The sequence below is a fragment of the Pholcus phalangioides genome, unplaced genomic scaffold, assembly GCF_987345545.1.
Source record: "Pholcus phalangioides strain wild (caught in Gottingen) unplaced genomic scaffold, Ppha-v1.0 ptg000008l_1, whole genome shotgun sequence".
NCBI classification, from domain to species: domain Eukaryota; kingdom Metazoa; phylum Arthropoda; class Arachnida; order Araneae; family Pholcidae; genus Pholcus; species Pholcus phalangioides.
This window is the reverse complement of record NW_028301601.1, coordinates 33101846-33123350: the sequence shown is the minus strand read 5'-3', so window position 1 is coordinate 33123350 and position 21505 is coordinate 33101846. Positions and strand designations below refer to the sequence as shown.

General features: G+C 35.9%; 1 protein-coding gene across 1 annotated transcript in view; it reads left to right on the top strand.

The window, feature by feature from the left end:
• LOC149084191 (uncharacterized) overlaps positions 1-21505 on the top strand; it is a 259211-nt gene that overhangs the window by 142147 nt on the left and 95559 nt on the right. Inside the window, exons 2-3 of the mRNA XM_089234540.1 lie at positions 2860-3231; positions 7569-7877. Of these exons, the coding sequence (XP_089090666.1) occupies positions 2860-3231; positions 7569-7877 (681 nt within the window). The remainder of the gene's footprint in view (positions 1-2859; positions 3232-7568; positions 7878-21505) is intronic.

Below are 21505 nucleotides of genomic sequence, written 5' to 3'. Positions count from 1 at the left end.
TCGACTTCGAGATATGAATACGAACCGGTCTTCCGTTCAAAAAAAAAAAATTAAAATTCAGCTGAAAAAATGAAATTTATTGAAAATATGAAAGACCAGAACCAGGATGAACACGAAACACGCACGACTATGACGTCATCTGACAGCAGGTCTAAGGTGGTCAACCATTTTTATTTAGAATATGGAATACATACGACCGAATAACTAGAACATGAAACAAAAACAACTCGGACATCATAAATACGTTAGGGCCACACGCATACATTCAAAATACATAATCCTGCATATACCCACAGGGCCTGTTTCTTATGAGCTCTGACGATGGGAAAATATGAATTTTGACATAATGAATCCACTTCTACAGTTTTCTTTGAGGCATAGGCGTTCGGGGGAGAAGCGAGAAGACCATGGCTACAAAGTCAGCCGATTCCGTAGCACTGAAAATTTATGGGACCTTGGCACATGTTCCGTTCCTCCATGCGAGAAACAGGCTAATTCATCTGCCGAGGTCTATTTCGCGCTTCAAAAAGTTTGCTCATCACTGATATACACTGAAGAGCCAAAAAAACTGGTTCGTATTAATTCTTCCCTAAACCCCCGCCCCCCCTCCCAACATATAACTACTACTTCACCAAACATCAACTCCGGTCACTACTTCACCAAACATGAACTCCGTTCAAATATCGCTCTGGATTACAATTTATTGCCATTTACGAATTGGGTTAGAAATGAACGCGCCATCTAATGATGTGTCACGTCAAGCTCACTTGAAAAATATTTATATACATCCCCAGGTTTTCGAACTCGGGACCTTGACGGCAACCTTCACGACGTTAGATCTTACCACCCAACACTCGGGCGCAGATTCTTTTCTATCGGTGGGCCGGTTGAGAAACCTGCGTGGCCCGCATTCAGCCCGTGAGTTGGAGGTTGTGTACTTTCCCATGTAACAGCATTATTGTTCATTATATTTATCGAAGCTTAGAAAGAGACACATTGTAATTATAACTCGTCGCCCGTATTTTTCGGAATCGTCTCACTAAGAAATACGACATCATCTTCAATTCTCAAAAGGCCATAAAAATTGTTATTAATTGAATATTTCATTCGAGTCTCCAAAGACTCGTCCAAGTTTCTGTTCAACGGATATTCCTACTGTCCAAATAACCCGCTTTGTTACTTCGAGCTCATATGCGCACGTGTCCTGTTCAGAGCTGATAACGTATCGCGTGACGAACACATACTGGAGACCTTTCCTCATTTTATTAAGAGTTGTCTCCGGGGCGTACAAATACATAAAAGTACGGAGAGTGCTCGCACAGATTATTACAAGAGTGCGTAAACTTTTACGGGAATTCCCTCGGGCAGTCACACTGGAGCGTAATAAGAGGATATTTCTCAGAGACGACGATATATATGAGAGTCAAGCTTATTATCTTCTGAAAGTTCCAATAAACCTCGTATGTATTCCGAGCAATTAACTGTTCCTTAAGTGATGACTCCGTGATTATTCGTTCTTTGATTAAATGTCTCGAAGACACAGCATTTCTCTGAAGTGAATCATCCGAGATTTTCTTGAACGCACAGTTTCGGTGACTTTTATTATCCGCTAGTGTCTGATAAATGGGATTCGGAAAATTCACCTCCGACAGTTAGTTATTCCCCGGACGGGTCCAAGTAAGTGACCTAGTGTCACTCACCGACACTTAAAATAGTCAGTCATACGGCGGATATTACCTAGTGAGTAAGTGAGTCATCGTATGAGTCGTAGTGAACCTGAAGTGAAGTTTTGTTTGTGTGTAATGCTTGTTATTTGCAGTGCCGCCATCTGCCATCTGTTTTTCTGACTATGGGTAAAGGGTAATGATTGAATAATTGTATCGTTGTAGGCACGTTGCTCCCCGTGGTGAGACTTTGTCCTCATCACTCACGAGATCGGCCCGCATTTGCGCCTTAAAGTTGGGGACGACAGAAAACCAAAGTGGGTGAATGACGAAGTCACTCATACGGTCACTCGCCCACTCAGTTAGACACTTGCGATATCGCTCACTCACTCGGTCACTGGCACTATCATTCACTCACTCGGTCACTGGCACTATCATTCACTCACTCGGTCACTGGCACTATCATTCACTCACTCGGTCACTGGCACTATCATTCACCCACTCAACTGGTCAATCGTGAGATCACCCACTCACTCAGTCAATCATACGCAGTTATACATATACGGACACTCATTCGCTCACCTGGCCCAGTCCGAGGAATGGTGTGGCGAAGTGAGTGACAGCCGTGCAAGTGATTGACTGTTCGTAACTCATACGGTCACTCTACGACTAAATTGGCCAAACATACTATCAATAACTCACTTGGTCACTCACCCACTCAGCTGATCACTCACGTGATCATTCCCTCATTCGGTTTGTCAATCTTACAATCAATGACTCACTCGGTCACGGATGTGGTCTCCCTTACGGTCTCTCGCTAACATGGTTGGTCACCTATTAAGTCACTCACTTGGTTCTTAATGCTGTCATTCACATGGCCAATCATACGATCACTCACTCATTCGGTCAGTCTTACGGTGACTTACTCATTCATAGGGTCACTCACCCACTCGCTTGGTCAAGTCCTGGCGACGACTTGGTTGCTCGTACGATCACTCATTCACTCATATCGTCACTCACCCTGTCACTTTGCCCCGCCCGTGGTGAAATAGACCGGGAGCTGAACGTGTTAGAAGCAAAATGTCGGGGGTCAAGTTTCCGTAAACTCTGATAAATATGGTGTTGTTACGATTTCAATTAGCAAAGATTATTCTGCATAAATGCTTACAATTGGTTTTTTTTTCTCGTGTTGCAGGGCTCAATTGCTTAGAGATCACCCGCTTGACTGTCCCGAAATTCGTCAAGAACGGCACTGAGGAATCCGTCGTACTGGACTGCGAATACGACTACGACATCGACAGGGACGTCCGGCTGGTAGTGAAATGGTTCTTGAATGACGATCCGAATCCAGTCTACCAATGGATACCGGAGTTCAACAGGGTGCAGTCGTCAGACAAATACGCGAGTCACATAAACACCGAGTACGAGGTGTCCTCTGGTACTAGGTTCACTAAAAGGAGAGCTTTGAACATCCTTAGGCCGACTACGCAGCTGAGCGGGGAGTACTCGTGTCACGTCACTTCACTGAATGGTTTTGATTCTGCGGAGGAGACTATGATGGTGTACGGTAAGCACATGTGCACACGCACAAACTGCCATAAAATGTCAATACATTTTGCTTTATTCCGGAATTTTAGTGATAGGATCCAGGTGCACCCGAGTGGTGTAGTGGTAAAATGCTCGTCTATTACCTTGAAGATTGCTGTCACGGTCTCAGGTTTCGAATCCGAGGGATGATATAGGTAAGCTATTTTTCCTAACGAGCTTGAGGAACGTTAGGCAGCGCCATCATTCCCAACCCATCTCATTAATGACAGTAAATTGCGATATGGCCATAGTTGGTGTTCGGTGAAGTAGGTGTCCCTTTGTACCCCTTCGACTAGAAACCAGTGGGTCTGGGTAGAGGTGTTGTTATGCAGAGTACTATCATGAATTTAAGCATCGTGAGCCTTGGACAAAGTGGGGGTTCTTTTCTATGTACACTTGAAAACCATAACGCCACATCTCATCATGTAGGGCGTCTTTGGACATGGGATTCTTGTGGTCTTCGATGATAACTCCACCTTTTTAGATGTCTATAGATTTATGGGCAGCCCTGCTAGAGAGATTGTGAAAGTAGTCCTTTTTTAACCTCCAAACCAGGATAATCTCTTCAAACTTTGAAATTACGAATGATGATGTGTGATCTGCAGTTGATATTTTCCTATATCGACGCAGAGAGCAGACATACGCAACACAATGCTTGAATAATACAAAAATTCGAGTGTTTTCATTTAAAAATATGAACGGGAGATGGCAGCACAAGGAAACCGTGAAACAGGCACGACTCTGACAACATGATTACCTTAGGGCCCGCATATATTTAGGACGCGTTTTCGAAATACTTGCGAGGTTTATGTACGATTAAAAAAGGAAAAATGAAGTTGATAGTTTCCTTATATTTTATCTAAGTAGAAAACAACATAGTTAGTATATTGTTAATTTTTCTAATGACAAATCATAAATTCACCCAGCGTACTCACTGTAGACTTGCCGGAGAGCTCCCTCTATCGTTTGAACCACTCATTTCATCTTATGAAATAATTGTTTTAAGTATTTTTCATCCCTTCTAGAATTTTCATTTTCCGGGAAAAAATCCTGTACATCTGAATATACACGATGCCCTATAAATTCGTAAATAGTTTTTAAAAATGATTTTTTGTATGTCTGGAGTATTTTTTATCTGTGACAAAGCATTTCTCACTGAGGGCCGTTTTTTCATACAAAAAAAATCAATTTGTGCGTATAGACGAAGCTCCACGAAAAAGCCAATCACTCAAATACTCAAATCAGGGTCCTATAAAATGCACCGCAACTAACTAACCGCTAATTTCTGAATTAACCTGTCACTGTCGCATACATAAGGTGAGGATTTGACATTGGTGGATGAAGCACTATACAGTATATTGGTGGAGTTGTTTCACTTCGCTCACGAATCACCGGTTTGTACGGCCGTCTCGGACACAGAACAGCGGAAGGTCAAATCACCAATGAATTGCTTCAGGCATTGCCATCTAGTGATGAAAATAAGAGATACTAACCCCCGGCCCGGCAAACATAGTTCGCCATACGGGGTTCCCCGAAGGGAGCATTTATTTTCTCCACAAAAAAAAAAAAAAAAAAAAAAAAAAATATATATATATATATATATATATATATATATCAACTTTACATCTTGGCCCAGGGAGCAACCATTAACAACTCGCGAGCAGCAATTTAGTGTCCCTGGGGTTTATAATAATTGCTTCACTTAAGTATTATATTTTACATTGTAATTATCACACTGTAGATACACATTCACACATCACACATGAGTCCGACAATCATTTGATCTTTCAACATAAAAAAAAAAAAAGAAAAAGAAAAAAAAACACTTATACACATCAGGTCAGCTGAAATACACGAAGCAAATCAGTCCGTCAATCAGCTAATTTTGCACGAGATCGAAGAACACTGTAATACAAGTTATATTTCAGTCGATTTTATGCATTATAACTTACAGTATTAGATATTAACAAATATTTTATGTGCACTGCTCCACACATGCTATCACGAACTAAAAGTTTACATATTTTCGTAAAAAATCAGTATATGACATAAATTGAAAAAAATTGTAGTACGTATTATTAAAATTTACAGTATAACTCAGCAACAAAAAAGATCAAAGTGAGAACTTTACATTGAAAAAATGGTGTACGCTAATCCAGTCTAAATCAGAAAATCCTTTCCGTATTCATCAAATGCACTTATATACAATGTTGTATTAACACCTTACAATTATTCAACTTTTCAATAATATCTATATATTTAAAACAAATATATCATATATTATGTATTCATTCAAACCTTAAAATAGGACATTATTGGTGATGTATATAATATTCCACGCTTTTCTGCATGATGGATTTTAAGAAATTAGCTATTTTCTTATTTTTCACCAATGTTAATATTTTTATGTTGTGATCGCTAAAATTGCATTCTTTTCTGTCTTTGTCCCATGCTTCACATCTATATACTATATGTTGAGCGTATATGTATACCCATAAAAAAATTATCCTTCATAAAAATAATTGTTTTTGAAAAGCATATACGGAAATATTTTATTTATTTAATTTCAAACATTTTAAACTACAAACAAATTTACGGGACTCTACGTGACTTAAAATTTGAATTTTTTTTAACATATTGATATATATATTTGTTTCACTTTTATTGAAAAAATTGATAAATAAATTCTTGCATTTAAAAAAATACAGAAATCTATTGTAGAGTACTGTAACGCATCGTAATGCATGGTAAGTGTTTCTACGGATTTTAAAATTTACAAATGGACATTTAACATTGAAATTTACATTGGAAGTCATTTGCTTCTCAAGTACTCAAATTTCCTATCAGGGTCCATACCATATTGCCCGTCTACGAAAGTATATACGCAGCTCCTTATCGTGCATCTCTTTTCCTAACGGATGGCTGAAAATACGCAAGTCGAAAGTTTTAATTCGAGTGCCTCAAGAACTTGACTGAGTCTTGAAAAGTCGGTAGGAGAGGAAAGAGAGATAGAGAGAGGAAAACTAATTGAAAGTCAACATGGAGGAGAGGAGAGTTTCTTCTCCTTAAGTATGAGAAATCGTCCTCCGAAAATTCATTTTAAACATTTTTTCCCCAAGAAAACTTGCCCAATTTCCTTAATCTCGGCACTCGTTTCTTGGGGATAATTTTCCCACTCGTTTTGTCCCGATAACAAGAGAGGGAAAGTAAATATTTTCATAATTACAAAATTCGCTTCTTATCCATTTAAATTTATTCTTATTCGTATATTAAGTAATGGGATTTTTTTTCTCTTTTGCTGGTTCTATGAGGAAATTATTTTCTATTGAATGATTGCAAACGTTTGCTTTAAAGAAAAAAGTTTATTCATTTAATAAATTCGTATCAGAACTGAAATACGGTATGGATTTCCTTTTCTGCTCGAAGCATTTGTTGTATCCTACTACATATCTTGTAACTTTTTTATACATAACGGTACTGAAATGAGTTTTGATAACCTTTTGATGTGAATGCATCTTTTAAATACTCTGGGTGCGTGAAAATCTAACGATATTGGGTGCATTCGCAAAAAGTCGTGTAACGAAATAGACTGAACGCTCATTTCTCAGGAAAGTGTTGAGATTATATCAGTGTTTTTGACGTCTGCGCGTAGACCTCGTTAAAGCAAATCCAATGTTACACATCTGGTTTTAATAACTCTTCTGGTCTGGGAACTAGGCCGCGGCCCACTTTTTTAACGAAATCCTTTTACGCTATATCTCGACAGGTTCTCGACGCAAATAAAATCAAATTGTGTCGTCTGTTAGTTATTATAAATTTGTGTGTGTGGTTATTATCCGTAACGCCGGTATAAAAGTGATATTTTTTCTTATTATTTATCAAATTTACCAACCATGCTTGGGTATTATACATAACATCCAGTAAAAGTGATAATGTTTTCAACATTTATGAAATTTACCAACGGGGCACTTGGGTATTACGCATATCCGCGGGTAAAAGTGATAAATTTTTAAAACCTTAACAAGACGATTGGTGCATAACAATCGTTTGATATGTATAATAACTGACTGATCACGTTTACCGTTACATATATATTCACATTATCATTCATTATACACATTATCATTCATTATTCACATTATCATTCATTATTCAGATTATCATTCATTTTATTTACATTATCATCCACTTAATTATTTTATTTTGGAAGAGCAAATTAACCTGTGGGCACGAAATTATTCGCATTTGATTTGCAATGAAATGGATATTTTTAAAGCCACGTTTGCTCAAATAAGTCCTTCCCCTTTTTTTTTGCAGCTCATCCAAATAACATTTACATAAACTATACAGTATCGGACGGAATCGTCCAAGTGATGTGCATAGTCGAAAGAGTCTTTCCCGTACCAGAAATAGAAATGTTCGGAGTTCCACCAGGTCGGATCGATCGAATTCCTGTGGAAGACACGTTGCTACAGCACGAGTTGGAAGACGACGCGTACAATGTGATACTCTCGACGAACATCTCGGAAGACGAGCTACAAACCGATAGCATGTGGTTCTTCGGCTGCGTCGTTAGTATAAATGGCACGACGTACAGCGAAGAGAAAAAAGTGCCGTACATACCTGGTAAGTAATGGATACCTCACGTTAAAGTTAAATTATTTTAGAGATAACTTTTTTAAAATCATGTTATGATGTATTTCTTGGATATGTATTCGACCTCCATGTTATGCTGCTTTGCTCTTGGGAAAATTGTCCTGATGCCTAACACTTCAAATACCGAGTTGCCATTTTGACCGCAGTTAGAAATTTCACTTTGAATGAATGAATTTTTTTTGGAAATAAAAAAAAAATCATTTATTTTTCCTCTTCTAAATAGAGTATAGAATCACCAATGCTTCGTTACACTTCAGGCGTAAGCAAACATACAGCATGTTTCAAGAAAGATAGACTGATTTCTACAAGACAGTAGAATGAATTCAAATAATCTATGCCTTCACATGTATGCCTCAACACAACTATTTTGACATCATTATACAATTATGAGAAATGATAGAATTGTAAACACCTCACGTTCTTTCTGCTAGTAAATTGAGTATCGTCTTCAATTGTAAAGTTTCTTGACTGCTCCAACTGGGATGGAAGTGGGACATAAGTGGCGGAACCCTAAGGATTCACGTCACTTGATCCCTCAAGAATATTTGGGTAGCGCGCCCTCACTAATTCATGGACATATAAAGCAACGCACGTATCCCCTCCACCCCGAGTGAATTATGGAGAGTTCCTTGTATTCTGTCATCCCTTCTAAACCTTCGTCGTTTTGGCTTATCTGAACCCCTACGTTGGTGACGGGGTGTCACTTGATTGTGGTGGAGTGACTTACATTTTGAAATCTTGAAATCAATGAATAATATGTAGTATAAATTTGAAAAAATACGAACATAATATTTTTGACAGGGTTGGAGCCCCAGCCTCCCGTTTCCCTAAAACCCTCATATGACAATGATTCAAAACAAGTAATACTTGTGCTTTTAAAATTTCGTGCCAGCGAGAGTCAGAAATATGTTCCGACAATATTAGTATATATATGTGTTCAAAATATTTCAATTTATCAATAAGTTCCAAAATATTTAGCCAAGATAAGCAAATATTCGCCATAAAAGTCAGCTGATATACGTTCTAGGAGGCTTCGATATACGAGCATTAGTTTTCGATATAGGAAAAATTAGTTTCTTCATCGGCTGCCTATATGTCCCGTATTTTCCGTGACAGCCCTTGCTTTTCTGTTTATCCTCCATTCCGACTTCTTTAGAAAACGCCCAAGTTTTCCAGTCGAAGTTTTCTTGAATTTGTTGTTGAAATATTATCCTATAGAAGTTCCGAATATTTCATGAATTATTGCTTTGCGCTTGGAGGGAAGGCAGATCTGCTTAATCATCCCGATCCGTCCCTGCCTCGGAGTCATCTGAAGTGGACCCTGAACTACAACCAGATTTTATGAACTAATTGGCACATTGACAGATCACTTTGCTGACACGCGGTGCAGTTGCACATCACTTGAGTGCTTGCGGCACATTTACGTTAGGTAATTCGCGGCATCTTTACAAATGATTTGAGTGACCCTCGACATATTAACAAATCATTCAAATGGCCGCGGCATAGTGCAGACCATACAAGTGGCACGTATAACAGTCCCAGATCATTCAAGTGGCCCGCTTTTAACAGTTCCTTGTACTTGAGCGGCAAGTCACGCAGTTCCACAGCACTTGGGTGGCTCGCAGTGTAGTTCCACATCACTAAATTGACCCGCGACACAGTTACAGCTCATTCAAGTGACCCACCTGAAGAATATTTAAAAATCCCTGTCACTCAATTGATCCGAGACACCGTTACGTAAGTGACCCGCAGCATATTTACAGATCACTCAAATGACCTGCGGTGCTTTTTCCAGATCACTTAATCAACCCCGAGACATGCTTTCAAAACAACGGAATGGGCCCACACTTTCCTAAATGTTGTGGTTGCTCCAGTGGTGTAAAAGGTAGTGATTCTTACTTAGTCATAGTAAAAACGAATAAAAATTATACTTATACAGTATCACGTTAATGAAATCAACAAAATAACTAGTCCAAATAGGAATGTAAGGCATATCATGAATATGGGAAAAAGTGCATGCCTAGTAGTTGGGGTAATGTTATGGAGAATGGGAAAAATGGAAGTTGTAGTGTTATTATTTTTTGTGAATATCATTCTTCATACACACACACACACAACACACACACACGTAAATACTCCCTATTCATATGTGGCCCACACGTAAAAACAAACACTACACAGTCACTAATTACTCTTATTAATTATTATATGTTTCAGCAAGGCTGAAAATTATCCAAATTTCTATCATGATCGTGTTTTGACATGAAACTTTGCTTGCTCTTCCTTCCCTGGTCCCTCCTCCTCTTCCCCCCCCCCAGGGGTGAGTCACCATTTTCGCGCGTTTTCATCGAGAGGAAATGACGTGGCTATCTGGTGACCCCTCCGCCTCCAATCGGAAGGCCGGAAAGTTGAAGGTCCAGAGAAGAGTTGACGAAGACGAGGCTTCCTTTTTTTTTTGGGGGACTGAGAGATGTTGAGGTAGGACGTGCACTCCTGAAGATGCGTGGCCCTCTCGCCACCTACTCCCCTGTAAGTCCGGACAATCCTCCTGCCCACGACTGAAGAAAAGTTCCCCTCCCTCAACCATCCGGGAGGAAGTTGCGAAAGCCGGTATCGCCATGGGTCAGCGACAGGGCCGTGGCCTTACTACCTGCCAAGATGCCGGAGATCTCCAGTTCCAGACATTACCAGTAAACGACTGAAAAGAGCTACATATCCCGACGAACGGTATTAGCCAGCCACCGGAACATCAGCACGGATCACCAGCCAGTGCCGAGCTCTAGTTTCTAGATGTCACCAGTGAAGACGGAAAATTCGACACTTCATCTATGAGCGACCTGTCAGCCACCACCATGGATCCGTCCGTATCGCTCCAGTGAGTGACACCTGCCTTCCGTCTTCCTGAGACAATTCGCATTCCACCCGAGAACGAGCTGAGGTCTTCATCCTCCGGGGGACAGTTCGGTAAAGTACTCTAAATTTACCTATCTTTCGGATACTCCCCCCCCCCCCCGCCTTTTTGTTGGCTCTGTCATCTGACGATAATGTCCGAAATCCTGGATCTTCGCTCAGGGATGCCGCCGTTCGCGGTGTGTCCATGTACAGCTATTAATATCTCTGTAATATTCATATTATTCGTTACATAAGGGGCCCCTAGAACCAATGTTTCATTTTTTGAAAATTAAATTCTTAATTATTGAAATGTCTTGCTTGATTCACTGTATCCTGCCATTTGTTGAGATAGCTTTTCTTTTTTTATTTTTGGTAATAATATAATCTCAGAAACTATAAAAGAACCTGGGTGGTTATTCACCCCCTTTCCCCCTCTTATCACGGCATTCCTCTATTTAAATTTGGTAATGGTAAAATTAATGCACCAAGAGTTAATCTAAATAAACAATATAGCATTACATTCGATGGAAACAATTTTATTGAAGCATCCTGCACGTAAATCAGCAAAGATAAGATAATGTTTTTGGTACTCATTCGGTTTGGTACTCTTTCGGTTTGACTCATTGCAAGTCTGGATGGGGGAAAAAACGCAAAAGTATTTTAAATTGATTTACACTGATCGATTTTTCCTTTCCGAAAAATGCTCAATGATTTTAAAAGAAGTAATCTCTAATTAAGTCAGTCCTTCGCTGAATAAATCGCCTGATAGAGATTTTAAAGACTGGAGAGGAAAAAAACTTAGAAAAATTTAGGAAATAAATAAATAAACTTTCATAAGAAGAGCGAAAGAAGCTTTATCAATTAAACGCTGAAATTATTATTATTTTTTTCGAAAATTTCCATACACGTATTCTGGAATTTAATTAAGGTTTGGAGCTTAAAATTACTTTATATATGAAGACTTTATTAATTTTTCGCTTCTTTTCAGGCTCGATGAGCACTTTTGAAAAATCTCAGTCTTCTTTCTCCGCCATTCTTATCAAGAGAATATTTTTTTTTTCCCGTAAATATACGAGTATTTTAATCCATTCTTCACCGTAAGAATAGAAGATAGCCGCTCTAATGGCCGTAGACGTCTAGTCGATTTCTTAAATGTTCGGCGGTTCAATCACTGCGTTTTAAACTCGCACTTCTAGTGAAAGATGCACTGGAATGTTTGAAAATAACGATAACTGGGGATATTTTTTTTTCTACTGCTACCAGAGTTGACTTTGCGTAGGTTGGTTTTCGTTTTATGAGATAAAACTCGGCATTAGAAATGTCGTATTACGGGGCAAAAAAATAAATAAATCACATAAATCTATAAATTACGGTGATAAATGTGGTTACTGTACCGCATTATTGTTAGAAGGGTTCAACCGGTTAAAATGCGTACTTATCAAGCATTTTGGTAGGTTTGATAAATTTTCCTAAATTGATCATTTTAATTTCTCTTGATGTATTTTTGTTTTATGTTGTTATTTTTGCCTTTATGTACCAATATGTCATTTTTTGTGAAAATTAAAAAAAAACAAACGGGCCATTTTTGAGAGCATTTCAAGCCCATGCAAGGAATGGAAAATTTGTCAAATGACTTTTGATAGCGATAACAATTAAAATAATAGTAATTTAAAGACAGTGCGAAAGCAGTTCGTCACCAAGTAAAAAAGTCATCACATTTTTTTGCCAGCACCTATAATTAACTTTCATTAAACTGATGCAGATTATACCATCGAAGCGGGTTACTTTGCACCGGTAGGATAAGTCTTAAATGTTTCCATATAATGAATAGCTTTCCTTAAAGACCTTCCAATACAACGTTCATTTTCGACGGGACGATGGGGCGTCGTTATAACCAGCGTCGACTGTATTTACAAACAAGGGACACTGAAACCCCAATTAAAATATTTATTGTGTTACCATATATCACCACGGGAAATCGAAATGAATAGACTCTTTTATGTACTCTAAAGGAGAAAACTTATCAAAATTCCCAAAGCTGTAACTCATTTTATTCAACATGGAAAAATATTGAACTAAAATTAATGGAATTCGATATTATTTTGAGAGGAAAAAAAGTCACTACTTTAGTTTGATAGGAAAGTGTGCAAAAATTTCAGTAACAATATCAGAAAATTTTTTACACATATTCATGACCATCAGTCAACTCTTATACCAAGAAAGTTCCCCTTTTTTTTCGAAATTTGCTTGGGATCAATTGCAAACATTTCCTACCATTTATGAAAAATGGATTCCACCAAAACTTTCCTTCAGAACAGGGTAAAAGATCCCAGCATATATTCTCTAGGAATATTGAAAACACTATCCTGTATAAAATTTGTTTTGGTGACGGGTTGTATACCGTCACTTCTTAGCAACACAAATTTACTGTCGTTTCCCTGAGAAACTAAATATTAAATTAGTATTGAATACATAAAAATAAATAATTTGTTAAACCGTTAATCGGTAAGATGCAAATAATGCATTTTTCCCACCGCATAAATAAACAGTAATTACCTTCCAACTAAGAGAATTTTTAACAGGAAAATGTATCTTTTTGCTGAAAAAATTCTAGCTAATATCAAAAGTACACAGATCAAAATGTGCACAGAAACAGCTCCGCTAGTCAGTTCAGTGATCTAGGACTGTACCGAGGGTACCTCGAGTGATATGGAACTGCATCACAGGACTCTTAAGCGCTTTAGAACGGTGCCGCTGGCAACTTCACCCTTCGTCTCCCAGATCATGAAAAGTGGAATAGGAAGAAAATTATAATAAATGGAATGATAGTGATGAGTAATTCATTTTTTATGGGTTAATTATTTCGTAGGTTAATTTTAAGTTCTTTTAAGATTAAAAAATACTGTTTCCATACAGTTTTTAGTGTTTAACAAATTGTATAACCTGGTAATTTTTTTGTAGGTCATTGTCATTTTAAATAAGGCCTGGAAACACAATTTTTTTTCCCCATTTCAAAAAATTATTCAGTGCACAATGTTTCATAATTGGTGTGGTACTTGAAAGTTCCGTCAGCAATATACACTTTATAATAATAATAAAAATATCAGTCATAATAACGAACAACAATTGTTCGATTATGTTGACAATTCAACATAGTGTTGAGCATAACTAATGGTGAATATTTATTTATTTCACCACAGCGGAAACTATAATTTGTTTTATATATTTGTTAGGTAACATTATGTGAAAGGAGTGTTTTAATGCATTACAGAAAAAAGTAAAATGCAGTAAATAATTTTACAGGGACGAACCATCAAACTGAATTTTATTAATTAATGCATTTTAAAAAATACTAATAGTTCAACACTTGTGATAGCAGCTGATAATGCGATTAGCAGTCTCGATACTTCCAAACAAAAAAGCACCTGCCAGACCAGACACGACCCGGGCTCTGTCCTTTCCCGAATGTAAGCCCTTTACCCACGTGGGTTGGATCGTGCTGGGGAGAAAACAAAAGCATCTAGTAAGTATGCAATGGATGTTATATATATGGGGAATTAAATAAATTAAATTAATTGGTGGTTCTTCAAAGTATCGTCAGTAGTGGAAGGGAAAAACTGTGAAACAAACCCAGAAGGAGCGATGCTGATGATGAGAATTCAGAGGAGAATGAAAACTACCACGGGTGAGGGGGGGGGGGTGGCAAACATTTGTAAAGTACTGATAATGAATGCATGAATCAGAATTAAATTATACCTATTATACCTACAACAATTCCTCAGCTGATGTAAAAAGAAATGTCATTAGAAACAATTAATGCAAACCACATTGAAGCCACCAGTGAAAACCTAGAACTAAACCAAAGCGTCAACTGATTTCCATAAACATTACAGATCTAAATAACACCCCATTTATTGGTGGCGAAGAAACTACTGCGGATGAAAACGCAAGAAGTATCGTGGGACGTTCCTTGTGAATAGGACGTCAAGGATTACATTTACGAGTAACGCATAGCTTATACAGATACCAATTCCGCATCACTGAAACTATGCGATTTTTTTTCATTCCTAGAAGCGATGTAACAGTGAAATCCTATCGGGAATATAGAAAATACTGATCCCCAATGTCGAGTTTCCCTGCACACAGCCGCTCATCAAGAGAGATCGTTTGCACAGAATGTTTCAAAACTAAATAATAATAAAATATATAAATAGATCAATGATTTCACTCACTAATTCATCGTGTTATAACTATATTCTGTCGTAAAAATGTTATACAATGCTGTAAAACATTAAAATGTTTAAAAATGATAGTTAGGCGGAATCGAATCATTTTGAAAATATTTATATGAATGGCCGCTGGGTAAAGTTGAACCATTCTCTGAAGACTTTTGCAAAGTTAGCCCTGCAGGTGCAATTTAGCCTCGGATATCGGTATTTATTATCCCAAAAGTTTTAGCTTCCCCATTCCACCACAGAATAAAAATGAAAATCGATTCAGAAATATTTCCCATCGATATCAATTCCTTTTCAAATCCATGCAGTGTGAAATTCCAGTGCAAGTTTACGCTTATGCTTTGCAACAGAAAAACACTCTTTGATCCATATGCATAAACATTTCAAACATCTTTATGCCAGTCGTGTTCCCCTTTTTTTCTCACAAAACTTTTGATGTTGTAATCCAAGTTCATTCCGGGAGTAACTTGTTTACCCCTAGAGATATATTCAAGGGTAAAAAAAAAAGGAATAAAATCTTTTTTTCTTACTGTTTTTTTGGGCAGAATTCAACCTAATAAATTGAGAGAGAGAGAGAGAAGGGAAGGGGTTACATCTATATGCCGGAACCAGAGCAAATGAAGCTCTCTGGATGACTGCAAACGACGAAAAGCTCTCCCCCTCAAGGGAACTACATAGAAACCCTTCAAAACACTTTTTTTTCTGCCACAGAAGAAAAGAAATAAAAAAAAAAAAAAATAGGATAGCAAATTGGCAAAATATAAGGAAAACAGAATAAGAGACTTTTCTAGTTGCTTTTCTTGAAAGGAACCAAGCAATTTTTTTTTCTCTTCCAATGTAAAAGGCGTCTCTTTCTATGCTTCAAAGAGTCACAATAAGAAATGGATCAAAAGTATTTGGACTAAATCCAAAGCAAAAAGAATAAAAACATAATTTTTATTATCAATTTAGCCTTTTTTTTTACAAATAATTGTTTGCATTATTTTGACGAAAAGATGTATGTATATAATAAATAAATCTTATATATTTTTTTTAATTCAGACCACATTATATTTATGAAAGTATTGAAAAAAATACATGTAGCTTTTAGTTTTTGTTTTGAATTTTGTTGAAATGACTGTGCATAATAATATTATATATTTCTAAAAGCAATTGGGAATTAAATATACGTAAAATTTTCTTATTTCGTGAGAAATTTCATGCATTAAAGACTCCTTTTCCTGATTATTATGCCTAGTAATTTCGTTTAGAAGTATTCTACACTACAAATTACGCAACCTTTTGGAAGAATTTTTTTTTATCATTTTTCAGTGATAAAATATCGAAGAGGTTTGTGATATGTTATAAAGAAACAATTATCACGCATACATTTATCATTGCAACTGTACGCCTAATAATAACTTGAATGAATTTAAAAAATATATATTTTATAAAAATAAAATTTATTTTCATATAACACATCATAATCTTTCAGAATGGAATCATTTCGTGTAATATAAGTTAGAAATTCGTATTTGAAATTAAATATATACTTTATAAATATATACTTATTATCTACTTTATTCTAAAATTATTAAATATATATATCGAAAAGGGTAAATTAATTCTAGCATTTGAAGCATGTTTGTATTTCTTACATTTTATACTAAATATGATTATTTTTATCAATATTGGATTCAGAATATTCGGGAAAGATACAGAAACATTCTGTAATAAGAAAACGTAGAAAACATACATTTTAGTACGAATATTGACCGTGATATTTTCTGATTTATACGCAACGTCATATTTTGAAGGATCAACATTATTGTTAGTGGCAAATGTTAGCTTATCACTTCAAATATAATGCTTTACTCACGTTATAAATCGAATATTTAATAGGTAATTTTTTAAACAGCATTTTTAATATCGAATTTTCAGTATATTTACACTCACACAATATTTTTTTTTTCGATCTAAACCTGAATTTTATAATTATTAATTTCGTGATTTCTAATTCTAGTAGTGAATTAGAAATCATGAAAATAATAATCTTCTTGCGTTATGCTAATTCGCTATTACTTTCTTGTAATTCAAAATTAACTTATTACCTTGTGATATTCTAATTCGATTATTTTGGGAGAAATATAAAATTATTATATTCGAAAGCAAAATAACCAGTGGCATAATAATCATAAAATAAATTGCGAATTCTATTATATAAGAGAATAAATTTCCATAAAACTTTATGGGAATTACGCCAGAAGATTTAGTAAATTTCATCAGTTATTCTGACATTAATAGATTATGTCTATGCATTGAACAATTCAGTGAGAAAAAAAGTGAAAACTTAAATTAATTTATAAGCGTCTTCTCTTCCCGTTATTTTCATCACAAAAAAAGCGTTAGAAGCTCTTATATTATATTATTACACATTTTTTTTACTTCATCATTCTTGTCATTGTTAAATAAAATGCAATGGATAAGCTTCTATGTGCGCTGCAATTTGCTGTGACTAAACTTCGGACAGAATATATACTATATATATATATATATATATATATATATATATATATATATATACGTATTCTTCATGTTTTGATGGGAAAAACTCACGTGATGATACGTAGAGCGCGATAAGGTGGCATTGAATTTAGCGACTAAAAACTTCATTAAATAGTTTAGGGATGAGGCAATACATCAATGTCATCGTAGAAAACCGAGATCAGTGAAAAAAAAGAAGATAAGTGAGAATAAAAAAATATATATATAAAAGTAAAGAAAAATACAGACAAAGATAGACGAGCGAAAAATAACAGATTTCGGGAGTAAGTTTTCGCGATGAATTTATTTGGAGCATATAGAGACTTAGACAGATTCTCGTCTTCCGAACAACTTCTTACACGCACTTCCTGTTTCTACCATTTCTTTATATCTTTTTCTCAATATTTTTTTCATCACTATTATCCGCAATGTTTCTTTCAGAATGTGTGTCCGTTACGTTTCATCATTTCCGGCAATTTTGCTTCGATCGTTCAAAATCTATGACAGCCCTTTCCTTGTTGAGTTTTTTTGTAGAGAGGTCACTTTTTCTTTTAATTTTTCGACCCCTCGACATTTATTCCAATGTTTATTGGTAAGTACAAGTTGAATGTATAAAAATTAGATAACTCTCACATCCAAGATTGTTGTTATTCATGTACATGTGAAATAACATACAGTTTTCTAAAACTCGTATTTCTAGGTAATTGGTTTCTTGTCTTTGCATTGACAAGTTCATCGTATTTAAAACAAATATTACAACTAAGGGAAAAAAGCATTGAAAAATAATTCCTATTTGATGATATAGAATAGTCGGTTAATATGGAATAGATTGTTCAAAGTAAAAAAAAAATAATTCGAATATATTATTCGAATTTTATTCAATAAGATTAAAAAAAAAAGGATTTAATTACTTTATGACAATGAAAAATTTCATTGAAGAGATTCAATGAAGAAATTCATTCCAACTTGAAGAGATATTTTAGCCCGACTCAGGTATTACACGTATAATATTCCATAATTACTCGACGCGTAATCTTTGAAAAAATAACGTCTCATTTAACGTGATAAAAAAATTGCCTAAAAATACGCAGAGTATAATAAAATCCAACTTTCGTGAGGTACATTGTGCTTAGTTTCAAATTTTCGGACGCTCTTCCAATGAATAAACGTTTGTCCAAGTAAATGTGGACAAACAACAACTTGTCCAAGTAAATGTGGAAGTGGAGACATACAAACCTTCTCCTACAGCAGCCGTGATGATGGTGACAAAATGGTGACACTGATAGCATCATGACGGTTTCAAGTGAGGAAAACCTGTAATTCCCATATTAGCCAAATGTATAATTATAACAATCGCTAAAAATGGGTGTATTTAATTAATTAACTCGGGATTACTGCACTACACAAAATTTATTAAAATTAATTCTCATTCAACTGAAGTGGCATTTATATGAACAAATATATATATATATATATATATATATATATATATATATATATATATATAATTTTTTTTTTTTTTTTTCATGCTACAATTTTTTCGGATGCCTCGTTAGTTCATCCGCATGTTGTGATTAATAATTATTAATATATTAAGGAAACGTATTTTGTGGATATTATCCTGAGGTGAATTCGGAAAGATAAGTCACCTTGTATTAGCCGGTACACCAACACAGACCCTTTTGCATACCGGACAGGCACGCTAACCATCTACACCACTGGAGACATGACCTGACTTCCTTATTTCACGCACTATGGCTTGAGGCGCTGATTAGCCTAAAATGTCTTCCCACGGAAACATACTTGTATTTTTTTAATAAACATTTTCGGATGTTATATTACCGTACTCATCTGAAATAGGTGTATGTCAGTGCTTCTCAAATATTTAGGCCCCCTTGCCTTAGCCAAATTTTAACCGCGGCTCACCGGAATAGCCTGGTGGATATTCTGCATCCACGAAAGAACCACTTCAAAGCATTGAGAGCAGGAACACATGAGTATCGCCAGCATACCGCAACGCACACTTTGAGAGCCACTAGTTTGTGTTCATAAAAAAGCGTGTGATAACACTTATCCAAGAAGAATAAAATCGTACATACAAGTGTGTGATGATATTCATGCAAGGAAAATAAAATCATACGCAGGTATGTATATATATATTAATCCAATAGTAACATGATTTTATATGGATGTGGCAACCTCATCCCAGATGATACATTCTTACATATGTGTCTGATCAATTAATGATATTCATAAGAGAAAAATAAAATGATGTACAGGTATACGATGTACGATGTCGAAAATACTACATCGAAATGCTCATCGAAAATACTTATCAAACACTCTCAATAAGAATGTAATCATATACGGGTGCGAAAACATAATACAAGATTATATTAATCGATTAATGACACTCATACAAGAAAAAATAGAACCATATACATATTCTAAAACATTCATTCAAGATGAGTACGTTCATCCAAGATGGGTATAATCACGTAGTGGTGATATATTCTCTTTAACGAAATCAACTTAATAGATTTATTCATTGTATTCATCCAGTGTAAAATAATTTTTCTTAATTCAAAAACTTGTATTCACCCGGTAAGTTTACCGGCACGAAACATTTAATTTCGAAAGATTATGAAAAAATTGACTCTGCAGGAAAAAAGCTTTGAAGAAACTGAAACATTTCAATCATTACAACAGCGCGCTCTAATGAGAATGTTCAATCCCCTTAAACATTCCTAGGAGAGATTCTTCGAAAATAAACCTAAATCATCAGTACTCAGACATAGAACTCCATTCCCTCGCAGTGAAAATTTTATCCTTCGTAGAATCTTCGGGATCTTCCAATGAATCTAATGCCCAGCTATTCTTGAACTGATTACACGCAGTAATTCTTCGTTCATCAATGGAGCAATTGTCTTTGGAATTATGTCTGCTTTAACACAGCTTGGGAAAATGATCGAACTTTCTCTACAGCCAGAATAAAACTAAAGCAACGTCTGGAGAGAAAGATAGATAGAGAGAGGAACGCAACAAAGCAGTTTTACTGCTTCCTCAGAATGGTTTTAACTGTATATCATTAGTATTATACGAGTTATTCGGTCTTTGATGCATACGTCTAACGAATGTCAAGAAGCACTTGGTCAGGCTAAGCAAGGCACAACAAGGACAAAGTTGGAAATTCTCTCCAAAGACAATGAATGCTCTCAAATCTAAGTCGGGACTTAATTAAACGGTGAAGCCAACCAAAAAGACGAAAAATCGGGAATAAAAAAAGGAAAACAGAAAGGATCCTTGTCGTTTCTACCATTACAATAGCTTCTGTATATCGATTAACTTTTCTTGGGGCTGGACTTGTTTCGAAAATCGAACATGCTCCGTCTCTAACGGGACATGATATCACCATCCTCGAGGGAAGACAGAGAGAGAGAGAAGACCGGAGAAGGAATTAAGAAAACGCTTGTTTTAGAAAGGCGGTGGAAGGCCATTATTTTTAACGGGAACACCAAGACTCTCCTGGGAATTTCTGTCAAATCAGGAATGTTCAAATTCGATTTTTCACAAGAATGGTATGAATACGGTGAGTTTCAGAAACATTTTTGTAAGAAAAGAAAACCCCAATAACACAATTATTACACTGGGATATTCTTGTGATATCCGTGAATACACTTTGTAAAATTGAATTCCATTCAATAAGCGAAATGTAATTTTGGTTTCTGAACCGTGTAAATCGCGAGATATATATATTTTTTTTGTTTTCTGAAAATTTGTCGAAAATACATTTTCCTTAGTAGAAATTTCCAGGTATTGAACTCCCGAGGATGTTGATCATGTGACAACTATATACCGGAAGCTTTGGCACTAAAAATGCGGAAATAGGCAGGAAAAAAGCACTAAAAATTCTTGAAATAGGCACTTAAAAAAACCGTTTATAATAAA